Source organism: Leopardus geoffroyi, chromosome C1 (genome assembly GCF_018350155.1).
Source record: "Leopardus geoffroyi isolate Oge1 chromosome C1, O.geoffroyi_Oge1_pat1.0, whole genome shotgun sequence".
Taxonomy (NCBI): Eukaryota; Metazoa; Chordata; class Mammalia; order Carnivora; family Felidae; genus Leopardus; species Leopardus geoffroyi.
In genome coordinates, this window is record NC_059328.1 from 12,356,116 (window position 1) to 12,370,109 (window position 13,994).

The 13,994-nt window shown below is 57.7% G+C and overlaps 1 protein-coding gene across 1 annotated transcript in view; it reads left to right on the forward strand.

Annotated features, from left to right (window-relative positions):
* PADI3 (peptidyl arginine deiminase 3) overlaps positions 1 to 10,400 on the forward strand; it is a 31,326-nt gene extending 20,926 nt beyond the window's left edge. Inside the window, exons 11-16 of the mRNA XM_045475817.1 lie at positions 523 to 674; positions 2,226 to 2,370; positions 2,470 to 2,572; positions 4,986 to 5,065; positions 7,154 to 7,279; positions 8,976 to 10,400. Coding sequence (XP_045331773.1) covers positions 523 to 674; positions 2,226 to 2,370; positions 2,470 to 2,572; positions 4,986 to 5,065; positions 7,154 to 7,279; positions 8,976 to 9,209 — 840 coding nt within the window. The 3' untranslated portion in view covers positions 9,210 to 10,400. The remainder of the gene's footprint in view (positions 1 to 522; positions 675 to 2,225; positions 2,371 to 2,469; positions 2,573 to 4,985; positions 5,066 to 7,153; positions 7,280 to 8,975) is intronic.
* The last annotated feature ends 3,594 nt before the right edge of the window (positions 10,401 to 13,994 follow it).

Genomic DNA, 13,994 nt, shown 5'->3' on the forward strand with positions numbered 1-13,994 from the left:
CTCAGTTACTCATCTGCATGTGACTTTTCATGAGTCACCTCCCCGCGCCGAGCTTCGGTTTCTTCATCAGCAAAAATGATCTTGTAGCCCTGGCCTCACAGGTTTCCCAACATAGGACCCTGCGCATGTGTGAAATATTGAACAGGTCAGGGGGCGCCTGGGTGGCTCCGTCGGTTGAGCGTCCGACTTCGGCCCAGGTCATGATCTCGCAGTTCGTGAGTTCGAGCCCCGTGTCGGGCTCCGTGCTGACAGCTCAGAGCCTGGAGCCTGCTTCCGATTCTGTGTCTCCCTCTCCCTCTGTCCCTCCCCAGCTCATGCTCTGTCTCTCTAGCTCTCAAAAATAAATAAAAACATTAAAAAAATATATTGAATAGGTCAGACTGAGTCTTAGACTCAGTATTTCCATCTGGAGAATGGGCAGCCACTTCCTGCCCCATCCTCAAGGAGCTCAGAGCCCAGCAAGGTGGTTCAAGCTCTTTCTGGTGACCCCCACCGCTAGCCTGACTCCGTTCCCCTCGCCAGGGTCCAGATTTCGGCTATGTGACGCGGGAACCACAAGACAGCTCTGTGAGTGGCCTGGACTCCTTCGGGAACCTGGAGGTCAGCCCCCCGGTGGTGGCCAATGGGAAAGAGTACCCCCTGGGGCGGATCCTCATCGGGGGCAACCTGCCTGGGTGAGAGAGGAGCAGGGAGAGGTGTTCCTGGGGTGGAGGGCGGCGACGGTGGCTGGGGTGGTGAGGGACCATTCTGTTCCTGGGAGAGAACCGGAATGGAAAGATAAAATTCTAGTTCTAGATGTGGGGATGGTGGTACAGCGGGCTGTTCACCAGACACTGTACTTCACCCTGGGGAGTTTGAAAAGGCCAAACGGGGCATAGACCGAAGAGAACATTCAGTCCGGCCTTTTCATTTCATAAGTGAGCCCAGAGAGGGTGAATGACCTGGTACAGACCACACAGAATGCACAGTTAGGACGTAACTTAGGTCTTCTGATTCTGAAAATAAACGATACTGCTAATACAATCTATTAATTAATAGTTATGGAAGAAGAAGCCTCAAGTCTCAACAGTCCTGGAGAAATTCTATTTCAAGAGCTTGTTCATACTATGATGTAAATGACTACTATCAGGTATTTTCCTGAGAACAGGAGAAGGAAGGAATAGGACATGGAAAATGAGATGTCCAAAAAAAAAAGCAAGAAAAGAAAACGAGATGTCATACCACACACACACACACACACACACACACACACACAGAATAACAGATTATTTGTTGTTCCACATGTGACAGAGATACGGATGTGAAAGAAAAGGAATGATGTGGTAATGGTTATTGGCTGCGGCATTGACCAAGACATCGGGCCAACCAAATTCAACAAAGCAGTTAGGACAGACTGGAGGTCAAATAACAGGTGAAGCAAGAGGCTTTGGAGGGGACTAACTGTCCTCAGCACGGGATCCCACGGAAAGAGGAAGTTTGGGCCATGCCAGTAGCTACCTCTGCAGAAGGGCAAACGAAGAACGGGGCTTACGTTCGCGAGCATAAGAGGCCGGGGCTGTGAGGCCTCTTGGGGTGACCTTGTCCACCTCTCTTCCCACTGATGTGCAGGAAGGTGAGGCCCCGGCAAGAGAGACCCAAGTGAAACTCAAAGAAGAGCCGCCTGGCCACGGGGCGCGGGGTAGGGTTGAGTATCAGGCTCTTGGAGAACGTGAGCGTGGGTCTGAGGGCAGCTCGGAGCATGTGCCTGGATGGCAAGACCCGGTGGGTCACCCGCCGGGTGACTGGGACCGAGCTGTCCCGCCCCTGCACGAGAGCTCCCCCCGAGCAGAATTGAAAGAGTACGTGCTTGTTGTCTCTCCTGCTTACAAAACGGTGCGTGTCTTTTTGTTTAAAACAACAATCAGACCTTGCGGGCCACCTGGGTGGCTCAGCTGGCTAAACGTCCGGCGCTTGGCTCCGGCTCAGGTCATGATCATACGGTTCATGAGTTCGAGCCCCCGCGTCGGGCTCTGTGTCGCAGCGTGGTCTGCTCGGGACTCTCTCTCTCTCTCTCTCTCTCTCTCTCTCTCTCTCTCTCCTCCCCTCCCCTGCACTCTCTCTCTCTCTCTCTCAAAATAAATACAATTTTAAAAGCTCAGATGTTGCAGAAACCTTGAATTCTTTCATTCCATTTCTGCATAGACTTTTTAAAGTGAAACAACTCTTTTTAACCCCTCGGGCCGCAGGTCCAGTGGCCGCCGGGTCACGCAGGTGGTGCGGGACTTCCTCCACGCGCAGAGGGTGCAGCCCCCAGTGGAGCTCTTTGTGGACTGGTTGGCCGTGGGCCACGTGGATGAGTTTCTGAGCTTTGTCCCTGCCCCCGACGGGAAGGTAAGGAGCGGGGTTACCGGCCGGTCCCCGGGTGTCCGAGTCAAAGGACGAGCTCCAGGAGGCCAGGGGAGCTCAGGCGGGTCTGCCCTCTCCACACAGGGCTTCCGGATGCTTCTGGCCAGTCCTGGCGCCTGCTTCAAGCTCTTCCAGGAAAAGCAGAAGTGGGGCCACGGCAGGGCCCTCCTGTTCAAAGGGGTTGTCGGTAAGCACCAGGGCCGTGTCCCTCAGCCCAGCCTTCCTGCCCCCTTACCTAAAGCAGGACACGTCCTTGGGCTTGAGAGAGGGATGGAAAATTCTAGAGCAGGGCCGTCCCCTAAAACTCAAGAGCCTCACTGCCACCGCGCGCCTTGCCCCACCAGCCCCCACTGCCCGGGGCCGGGGCGGGGATGTGGCCAGCTTCGTGGGTGCGTGACCAGTGTCACCGGACAGGGCCCTCCCCTCAGAAGGTTTAATGCTCTGCTCTCACTCTCTTGAAATTCTTAATAATCTGTGCCTTGTGTGTGAATCCTCCCGCTGCCTCCCGGGGATGAGATCCCCCTGTACCCCCCCTCGCTCCCCGGAGCCCCAGCCTACCGGGCCTCCCCCTCCCCGCCCCTGCCCACTGACGGCTGCAGCAGGAGCCCGGGAGTGGGCAGGCCTGGATGCACACGCCCCTTGGCATCTGGGAGGGGGGTGCTGGCATTAACTGTCCCTGTCCTGGACTAGCAGGGCCACAGGGGATGTGGTGGGCAGCTTGGAAGGGTGAGCCTCCTGTCCACCGCGCAGAGGCTGCCCTGGCCCTTGGAGAGCGCCTGTTGGCCATGGCTCGGGATGGTGGGCCTGTGGGAAGGGAAGCTGTCTGGCCCCGTCTGTGGCTCACGGGCTGGGATGTGTGGCAGCACGTGTGAAGTTCCAGGTGGGGCTCCCAGTGCTGCCGCGAGGGTCCGTGCCCACCACGCAGGCGTCCCATAGCCGAGGGAGCGCCACATCCGATAGCCAGTAAAAAAACCAACACGCGGGGCGCCTGGGTGGCTCCGTCGGTGGAGCGTCCGACTTCGGCTCGGGTCACGATCTCACGGTTCGTGAGTTCGAGCCCCGCGTCGGGCTCTGTGCTGACAGCTCGGAGCCTGGAGCCCGCTTCGGATTCTGTGTCTCCCTCTCTGCTCCTCCCCTGCTCATATTCTGTCTCTCTCTCAAAAGTAAATAAAGATAAAAAAAAAATAAAAAAAAAAAAAACACCCCACCTGCTAGGGCAGGAGGGAGACCGCGGAGGAAAGCCAAAGTTATATTTTTAGTACTTTTGGTGATACTTTTTTTCCTCTGCTCTTTGAGCAAAGGGCCCCGCATTTTCATTCTGCTTAGAAGGAGCTCTGAGCTTGCTGGCGTGGGCCACAGTGGATGGGCAAGCTTGTTGGCTCAAATTCCTTTCCCCACCAAGACCGCGTGGCTCCTAGAGGGGCCTTCCTCTCTGACAGGGACCCTGGGGGTCTCCGGGCAAAAACCTCTGGCTGGGGGGCAGGGGTGGATCATAGATTTTCTTGGCCTCGTAGGTGGTAAATGATACCCTGGGCCAAACCTACCTCCAAGGGAAAAGCTTCTGCAGAACTCAGAAGCGCTCAGGTAGAACTTTCCAGTCCCTTTCTTTGCATTTTAAGATCCTCATCCCCTTCCCGCCACCACCCTGGAGCCCCAGCTGTAAGACGAAAAATAGTCTTCCCCGCCCCGTTGTTCCCATAGGGACCATGGCTAAATGCCTCTGAGCCTAAATCTTAAAAAGCCCCAAATCTAGGTGTTATGTACCAGGTGGAGGCAAGACCATGTTTATCTTTCCTGGAAGGACCACACTGACCGTGAATGAGACCCAGGAAGAGGCCGAGCGGTTATTCCAGCCGCCCAGCTAGGAAGGAGACGGTGGCCGTTCACAGCCGTCAGGCCACCCGCAGCCACCGTGCTGCCCCATCCTGTGGAGCAGTGGCCGTGGAGGCCCAGCACAGCTTGTCAGTCACCCTGCCGTGTGCCACGCCCCAGGCCACGCTCCATGCCCTTTCCCCTGCTGACCTCACAGATTACTGTCCCCTCCCGCTCCATACCCAAGAACATGGGGAAGTCGGGGAAGTCACTGGCCCAGGGGGCTCAGCAAGAACGCGACGGAGCTGGGACCGGACCCCAGCTGGCTGACCCCAAGCTGGGCCTCCGGGAAGCCCCTTTGCCAGGCGGTCGCCTTGTGGAGGGCAGGGACAGGGTCCAGTGTGTCCATCGGGGCTGGCACTGATGGGCAGGTGGGTGACCGGCCCCACTACCACCCCTCGGCGAAAGGAGTCGCCACCCGGTGCCCTGGAACAGGTGGGCATTTCCAGTAAAAGTCATCACCACTTCCCGTGCACTCAAAGAAAGGTCTAAAGTGCACGGTGCTGTGGTCACCTGTCCCTCCCACTCCTCCCACGCCCAGGCTCGCACAGTGGCCAGGCTGAGCTCTGCTGGGTGGTGCCTACCCAGTGTCCAGAAAGACCAGAGAGCTGGTCTCACAAGACCAGTAGCTGTGAACTTGGCCTCTGCCCGGCTGCCTCCCAGAGCAGGTGACCCTCACCGCTGGCACTGTTCCTGCCCCTCGTCTAGTGTCGGTCTCTCCCTCACAGGTGACGAGCAGATCAGCACCGTCTCCATCAACCAGGTCCTCTCCAATGCAAACCTCATCAGCTACAACAAGTTTGTGCAGGTACAGGGCCAAGGGCTGTGAGCGGCAGGTGGGCGTGGCTGGGGACAGCAACGGGGACAGAGTCTGAGGCTCGGGGTCTGTGAAAGCCCAGGCTGGAACTGGCCCAGACAGAGGGGCTCCAATCCCTCCTCTGCCCCTGGAGAAATGAAGGGTAAGCTGTGTGCATGTGGGAAGGACGTGCATTCAGGCAGAGGGAACAGCCCACACGATGGCCTTGAGGTAGAATGCAGGGGCATGGACTGTCTGGGGACAAGCCAGGGGGTTGTGGAGTGAGGGGAGGCTGGGTCATCAAGTGATGGAGGGGACCACAAGGACTTTGGCTATGGCTCAGAGATATGAGGCCGCCAGGGGATTTGGGCAGAGGAGGGACCCGATCTGATTTATGCTTTGAAAGGATCTCTCTGCTGCTGTGTTGATAATATAGCAATTATTTCATAGCAGGGGTGGGTGGGGTGACATCAGATCCCGGCAGGAAACGCTTCAAGCTGGATAACGGTGGAACAGCTTTACCAAGGGAATATTTACAAAGGCGCAGGCAGGATTGGAGGAAGTCAATAGGGGACTGTGCAGTGTCCCCAGGCTAAGGGGAGGGGAGCTGTGGTGACACCTAGACCTGAAGGAATTAGTTGGGGGGCGGGGGGTACTGGAACTGGGATGGGATGGGTCACCATGAAAAGAGGGCTGTGGGACAGGAGCTGTGACCGTCCTGGCCAGCCTGCAGTGACCTGGCAGTGAGGTAGGTGCAGGAGCAAATATTCCAACTGCACCCTATCACCCCCACCTCCTGTCAGTGCCCCATTGGCCGAATCCGACCAGAAGCCAGAGGGCATGGGAGCCCCTGACTGGCAAGGACCAGCCTCCCAAGGCACAGAGCAGGGGAGAAGGGTACGTAGGGGTTCTGGAAGGACAAACAGAATACCAATGCACTCTCTTCTAAGAAGCAAATGCCAAGACGGGGTTCAACATGCAGAGATCCTATTAGGGACAGTGCCTGTCCCCGAGAAAGAGGAAGGGAGCTGGAGGGACCTGGGAGAACAGACCCTGAGTGGGGGGGGGGGGGGGGGGGCGGAGGGGAGGAAGGCCGAGGGGGGCATCCTGTACTGCCGTGCAGTCTCAGACAAGTTTAGCAAAGCCGTGGAGGTTTCCCCAAGCCGCTGTTGGCCAGCAGAGGAGTCCCCTGTCTCCCAGAAATAGGTTTGCCTTAGTGTCCTTGTTGTACTCGCCATTGGCTGTTAGCAACTGGAGGGAGGTGTGGCCTCATGCGGGAACAAAGGAAGGGTTTCAGAGGGGCAGCAAGGCCCTTGGTCAAGTCTACTAACGCAGCTGGAGGTCATTATGATGGTTGCCACGCGGCCCCAAAGCAGATGCAGCAAGGAGACCAATTAGGAAGCCACTGTTGTCAACCAGGCAGCGGTTGGGGTGGCTGTCACCAGGTGGATGCAGTGGAGGGGATGTGAAGAGGTCACACGGGGGATAGATTCTAGAGGTGGAGCCCACGGCACCTGCTGAAGATGGGTGTGAAGGGAGGGGAAAGGAGTCACTGGCACGACAGCAAGGCTTCTGGCACAAGCAGCTGGCTGCAATGACAGAGCTGAAGGACCCCGGGGGGGGGGGGGGGGGCGGCGCCTGGAGAGGGGAGTGGAAATGAAGAGTTTGTCTTTGGACGCGTTCTATCTGATGTGCCAATTAGACATCCAGGCGAAGATGCCAAGTGGTGGTTGTATGTGTAAATCTGAGTTCCGGAAAGAGAACTCTAGAGAGCTCTAGAGAGTGGCTGAGACACAGACATTTGGGAGTTGTCTGTGTCTAGATGGTATTTTCAAGCATGAGGTTGAAGGAGAGCCCCTCAAGCGTGAAAGATCTAGAGAAGGGAAGAGGGCCAAAGATGGAACACTCTGGAAAACTCTGGAGCTGGCCCAGCGAGTCGGCTGGGCCTGTGAAGGGTGGGACCCAAGGACAGGTACGTTTTGTGTGGAGAGCTGGTCTACGGGCAACTGGGAAGCCTGTCTCCTTAACCAGACATGACCTCTTGGGTTCCCCCCGATGCACGCTGGCAAGGTCTCTCCAACTCTACCCACCCCCCCTTAGAGCTGCATCGACTGGAACCGGGAGGTACTCAAGCGAGAGCTGGGTCTGACCGAGCAGGACATCATCGACATCCCTCAGCTCTTCAAGATTGAGAGGAGAAAGGCAGTGGCCTTCTTCCCTGACTTGGTGAGGCCCCTGTTCATGACTTAAATCTGTTTCATCAGATTAGGCTCCACGCTTCTGCTCCCCAGAGGGGCGAGACATTTGGTTGCTGCCGTGTTTGGGATTACGGTGACTGATGGGGGTGGCAGAGAGAATCAGGGGTCCCACGATGGGCCCCAGAAGGGCTCTAGTTGGCTGACTGTCCTGGCCACTATGGGATGTTCATTGGCGAAGCCCTTCGTTCAGGGGCCATCGGGGAAGGGCCCTTCACTTCCCCCAGGGACCTACATGATATTTGTGGAGTGAACCAATGATCGCATGAGGTGGTGTGTGCCCCGCAGTGCAGGTCAGCTGAAAGCTCAGATGTCCCTTGTGTTCTCTCTCTGAGCCCGCAGCTGTACCCCCATCCCCCATATAGTTAGGGTACACTGTTAGAGACACAGAAATGATTAAGGCTGCTTGCTGCTTTCAAGGAGGGAGTCTGATCTGGTGAGAGAGAAACTCTCTCCACCTCTCTTAGGGCATATCCCAATGATGTCTTTTGTATAATAAAACCAAGTGGCAGTTGAGAGGTGGGACAAAGCCCTTCCAGCCTGAGAGGTAGGACGGGCAATCCAAGAAGGCTTCGTGGGAGCAGTGGTCTTCCGTTGAGTCCTGAGGGCTTTGCCTCTGGACTAGGTAGACTGCTGGGGCCCCACCCCATGTGTCCTGATTGAGCAGGTCCGAGGCGGGGCCTGAGACACTGCTACTCCTCTAACCAGCACCCAGGTGGCGCTCAGGCTGCTCTCCGGGGACCACACTTTGAGTAGCGTGGCTGTAGATGACCCAGCTCCCGTCCCCTCCCCTCCTGTCACTCCCCTCCTCCAGCCCCCATCCACCTCCACCCCCCCCACCCCCCCCACAGAGGAACTCAGCTCGCCCATCATCAGGGCCTCACAGGGGGCCTGTCCACACCACCCTTGCTACATCTCTCCCATCTCCCTTCCCCTTTCTGGCTGTCCTTTCGCCCTCCTCGATTTCCCCATTTGCAAAACTCAGTTTCCCCTCCTCTCATGTTTAAGGCAGGCTTGCAATTATGCAAGTGCCTCTGGTGCTTGCAAGACACGGGGCCACGGGAGCCGGCTTCGGCCAGAGCAGGAGGTCTAATGCAAGGATGCCGAGGGCAGGGATGGCTGCAGTGGCGGCTTCGGGGGGGGGGCCTGGGACCGTCTCTCATCTCTGCGTCTCCGTCATCCGCTCCCTCCCCCTTCCCTTGCCCCAGCTTGGCTTCCTTTGCTTCTCTGTTCCTGGGGAGGAATATAAACATACACACGGGTACAGAGGTAGGCAGAGATCTACTGGGCCGGTCCACTCGGGTCAGAGAGAGAGAGAATCTGATTGGTCCAGCGTGGGTCAGATGTCTGCCCTGGTCCAATCGGCTCCAACGTAGGAAGCTGGGCTTCTGCGGCACAAACATGGCCGCGGCCAGGATCCACCAGGGAGGAGGGCGGTCGCTGGGGGAATAAGCTGTCCCTGGGAGCTCAGCGGTTGCTCCCTTGGCAATGCACAGCTGGCCAGAGTTCTCCCCCACCGCGGTGCCTCTCCCCTGCATGCAAGAGTGAGGAGCTGTTTTCAGGGTCGCCTGGAAGACAGACGCAGGTCAGGCCAGGTATGGTGCGGGTGTTGACGTGGAGCTGATGAGGAAGTGTCGCCCCTGACCCGGGACCCCGCGTCTTTGCAGGTGAACATGCTGGTGCTGGGGAAGCACCTGGGCATCCCCAAGCCCTTCGGGCCCATCATCGACGGCCGCTGCTGCCTGGAGGAGAAGGTGCGGTCCCTGCTGGAGCCGTTGGGCCTCCACTGCACCTTCATCGACGACTTCACCCCTTACCACATGCTGCATGGGGAGGTGCACTGCGGCACCAACGTGCGCCGGCAGCCCTTCTCCTTCAAGTGGTGGAACATGGTGCCCTGAGCCCATCCCCCCCATTGTCATCTCCCCCTGGGGTGGGACATCGGGGGGTCCTGAACAATAAGCGTCAAGAGACCCCAAGGTTCCAGATAGCGTGCCGAGGGTGACTGTCTCTCTCGGAAGCCTTTTCCCTAGTAGTGTTGCAACGCATTTGGTTTTCAGGCTTGATTCTTGTTGGCCTCTCAAGAAGAAAGTCCTCATTTCTTGAAAGCCTCTCATGTGGACAAGACCCATGGGGACTCCTCCAAACTTACCCCTTCTCACCCCCAAATCCTCTGTTTGAGATCTCATGCACTTTGGGGTCTAGAAACATCCATGCATCTCATCTGCCATCTTGGCCTGCGTGTCCTAATGGAGGAAGGACCCACACTTCTGCTTTGGTGTGATTGCCTCCTCACCCTGCAGGGGAGCAGCCCTAACGTTAGATCCCTCCACGCAGGAGAGAGTCTACCCATAGCTTCCCCCAGAGGGAAGGAGGCGGGGCCCATTTGGATCAAGGTGGGATCATCCGTCTACCTGCCAAGCTTCTGACCAGATGTTGAACTCTACACCCCACGCAGTGCCCGGCATGAGCTTTCACATAGTTGGTCCTTTCCAGATGTGTCTTGAAGGAATGAATGTTGGCCCTTAGCCTTATCATTGCCCCATCATCTGAATCCAGAAATCTGGCTTTGTCCAAAAACCTCCTGGAATTTCTTGGAGGTGATAGTATGAGTTGGGGGCACTTGGCTGGCTCAGTCGGTGGAGTGTGCCGGGGTTGTGGGTTTGAGCCCCACATAGGGTGTAAAGATTACTTAGAAATAAATTTTAAAAGAGAAAGTATGTTGGGAATTCCCGGAGATTGGGAAGCCTGCACGTGCAAGGGTGAGATGTCCTCCACGATGCATAGGCTGCTTCCTTGGCCCTGCACCTTGTTCTGCAGGAGGGGAGACCCCTGGTAGAATAGGTCCTAGGCTTTCTGTTGCCCTCTGGTCAACGTTTCCATGTCCTGCTGTGCCTCAGGAGAGGGAGCCCAAAGGGGCAGATCCACCAACATAGCTCACAGCGGGACACTCTGGGAATGAACGGCTCTGAGCGCGAGGGGAGGGGCGAGGGGTGGGAGGTTTTCTCCAGATGTGTGCCAGTTACACATGTGTCCCATATGGGCCCAGCTGGGTTTCTACCACTGGCTAAATAAATCTGCAGCAACACGAATGGTTTGAGTCCCATTTGGGTCCTTCTTTGGGATTAGAACCTGTCGGTAAGAACAGAGAAGTTGCTTGCAGCCGAAGCGTTTGCTTGCCTGGCCCCTGCAGAATTTGGGGCTGCCAGGCCCAAAGTTTGGTAAGGCGGTGAGTCTGCTCCGTCTTGGCCACAGGATGAGTTAGGGCTGCCACGGGCAGTGATCCAGCCACATACATGCAAGCCCAGGGGTCAAGTGCTAGGCTGCCGGGGCCAAGCGAGTGCGGCAGGGCAAGGGTCTGGGCTGTGGCCGGAAGGTTGCGTTGTGAGTGTGGCAATGGGGGAAGCTGAGGTGTGTGCCCTTACCAGCGTCCTTCCTGCCCCACAAAAGGCCAGGTGGACTTGTTCTGGAGCCCCAGGAGATCACTCCCTCTGCTCAGCACCCTTCCAACCGCCCCCCCCCCCCCCCGCCCCAAGGTGCAGAACAGAAACACACCCAGGCTGGCCCCAGGGCTGGCTTGCTTCTGGGTGGTTGGAGAAGGTGCTCAGCCTCCCCCTCCAAGCCCCCTCCTCGCCACGATTTACTTAGAATCTCTTGAACAGACTCCCAATGCCCCTGTGTGGCCAGCTTTTTATCAGAATAAGCCCACCTCCAAGGGAAGCTGGCACAGATTCTGCTGAGAAAATCCTGTTTTGTGAAAGGTGGGGAATGTGGCTTTTCTAGAAGGCAAGTGCTTAGAATTGGGAGAACTGGGGTGAGTTTGCAAGCGGGCTTTTCTCATCACTCCCCGCCCCCCCCCCATTGCCGGATGCCCTCAGGTTGGACACAAGACAAAGTCCTGGATGTGGACATCTTTGGGGGGTGGAGGCATGATTCTGCCTACCACGGCCAGCTAGCCACCACCCCCCTCCCCGACTGGGCTTTCTGGACTCCGTGAGCTGGGCCACACATGTCCCCTCTGAAATCCAGCTCGGCTGCTCCATGAGAGCCACGGGGTCAGCAGGAGAAAGATGTTACCTGTGGACCCTCCCTTCAGGGCTGGTGCTCAGTCCTGGACCATTGGGGGCACTAGGCTGAGACCCGGGATCCCCTGAGTTCAGGCTGGTGGTTCCTAAGAGCACCAAGGGTTGCTTCATCCAGTCTGAGGACCAGCCCCCGCCTCCCGCCCCAGACAGCTGCCTGTGCTGCACTGCGTGTTCCCTTCCAGGGCCTGGAAACCCCCAGGAGGATGGGGCCCCCGGGCCATTTCCCCCAGAACGCGCTATGTTTTCTCCGACACAGAGGTTAGCCTTGACCCTGGGAGGGTCAGGTTGGGTGCTCTAAGGCAGGCTGAAGGCTGCTAGGTTGGGCCAGTTATTTATGCCCCAGCAAAAGTCTTCCCAGCACCCTTCTGTATCCCTCATCCCTTCACTCAAAATCTATTCAGGGAGGATCTACTGTTTGCCAGGCAAAATCTCCAACCAACCTCGGGAGTTCACATCTAGGGAGGCAGCAAGTAAAGAGACAGAGATCACTAGAAATGATGGCGAGTGCCATGCAGCGGAGCATGAGGAGCAGAGAAGCGAGGTGGGGGCTGCTTTTGCAAGGTGACAGACTCCTCCCAGCAGAGGAGCTATTTGGGCTGAGGCTGAAGAATGTCACGGATCGGCCAAGCTTCCGGGCATGGGGACAGGACGAAGCCCGGAGGTAGGGAAGGGAGGGGAGCGTCCGTGGCATAGCAGGACCAAAAGAAGACCAGGACGGGGTAAGGGTATGGAGTGGGGTGAGTGGGGACGAGGCCCGTTTTCCCAGAGCCCTACGGCGCCCATCTCAAAGCACACTGCCCCTCCCCCCACCCCAGGGTCTAGACCTGGGGGTAGACAGGATGGGGGAAGAGTGTGTCCAGACGCTCTGCCCACGCACCCCAGGCCTCGGGCGAAGCAGCGTGGGGCAGCGGAAAGGCCAAGTGCCTCGGAGTCGGACGATCCGACGCTGAACTTGGCACTTCTCGGCTCTGAACCTCTCGGAGTCTGTTTTCTTCTCTGTAAAATGGGAGTAATGATTGTGCCCACCTCAGAGAGTTCACACGTGGTTTCAGTAAGACGCTCGGCAGCACACCTCCTGGCACATAGTAAGTGCTCAATAAAGAATGCCTGCTGTGGTACAACAGACCCTCCTCAGGCCACCGCTGGGTAGAGAGCTCCTATCTCCTGCCTTCATCTTGGGGACAGAGACACTTCGAGGTCCCGAGGTCAGATTTGGGAGGAAGGGACGGGAGGGCTGGCCCAGCAACTCTTAACGTGATAGCCCGCTGGTCCCAGCTGCATGGGATTGACCAGGCTCTGGCCCAGACGGGAAGCGAGGGCCTGTCTTTCCTGTGGGAACTGGCAACGCTCCGTGGCACTGGACCCGCCTGACTCGTGCTTTCTTCAGAATTACGAATCGGTAACTGCAGGGCCTTGGCAGGAGGTTGCCCAACTCTGTGGTCTCCTACGCCTCAGCTGGCAGCCCCAGAGGACGGAGCGTCAGGCTGGGGCGGCTGGGGCTCCGGGATGGCCCGGAAGGAATTCTGGTCGACTGGGTGTCATGGCACGTCTCCCACGGCCTAAGGTCGGCGAGTGTGACCTGTGTGCCAGCGGGTGCCATGCACCTGCCACATAACCATCTCGTTTGCTCTGCACAGCAGGCTGGCAGGTGGCTACTATTATCACCCTCACTTTATAGGCAAGGAAACCGAGGCACAGAGACATGCAGGAACTTGCCCGGGTCACAGAGCCCTTAGGTGGAGAGGACAGGTTTGAGTCCAGACGGGGGACCTCCGTAGCCTGGGTTCTTAACGCAGCCACGGTACAGATCCTCACCCCATCCACGCGTTAAGTCACCCAGGGAGGCTGGAAACTAGCCGGGCAAAGTCTCCACCCTTGGAAGGTCGGTCTGGACCTTGGGATGTTGCACGAAGCTGCCCGGTGATTCTGACGGGCAGCCAGAGCAGAGCATCAGTGGCCCAGGCCATACCGCCTTCCCAAGCCTGCCCGCCCCTGCCTCTGCCTGGTCGCCATCTCCGCCACCTAGAATCGGCAAGTTCGGGGGGCTGTGGGACCCCACATCACCCAGGCTGTGGTGGCACCTCCAACAACCAGACAGCTCCTGCTACTTTCAAATTGTCTTGCAGGGCCTGTGGCTCTTAGCGTGCACACAGGATTTCTCGGAAGAGTCATTAAAAATACAGATTTCTGGGGCGCCTGGGTGGCGCAGTCGGTTGAGCGTCCAACTTCAGCCAGGTCACGATCTCGCGGTCCGTGAGTTCGAGCCCCGTGTCAGGCTCTGGGCTGATGGCTCAGAGCCTGGAGCCTGCTTCCGATTCTGTGTCTCCCTCTCTCTCTGCCCCTCCCCCGTTCATGCTCTGTCTCTCTCTGTCCCAAAAATAAATAAACGTTGAAAAAAAAAAATACAGATTTCTGGGGCGCCTGGGTGGCGCAGTCAGTTGAGCGTCCAACTTCAGCCAGGTCACGATCTCGCGGTCCGTGAGTTCGAGCCCCGCGTCAGGCTCTGGGCTGATGGCTCAGAGCCTGGAGCCTGTTTCCGATTCTGTGTCTCCCTCTCTCTCTGCCCCTCCCCCATTCATGCTCTGTCTCTCTCTGTCCCCA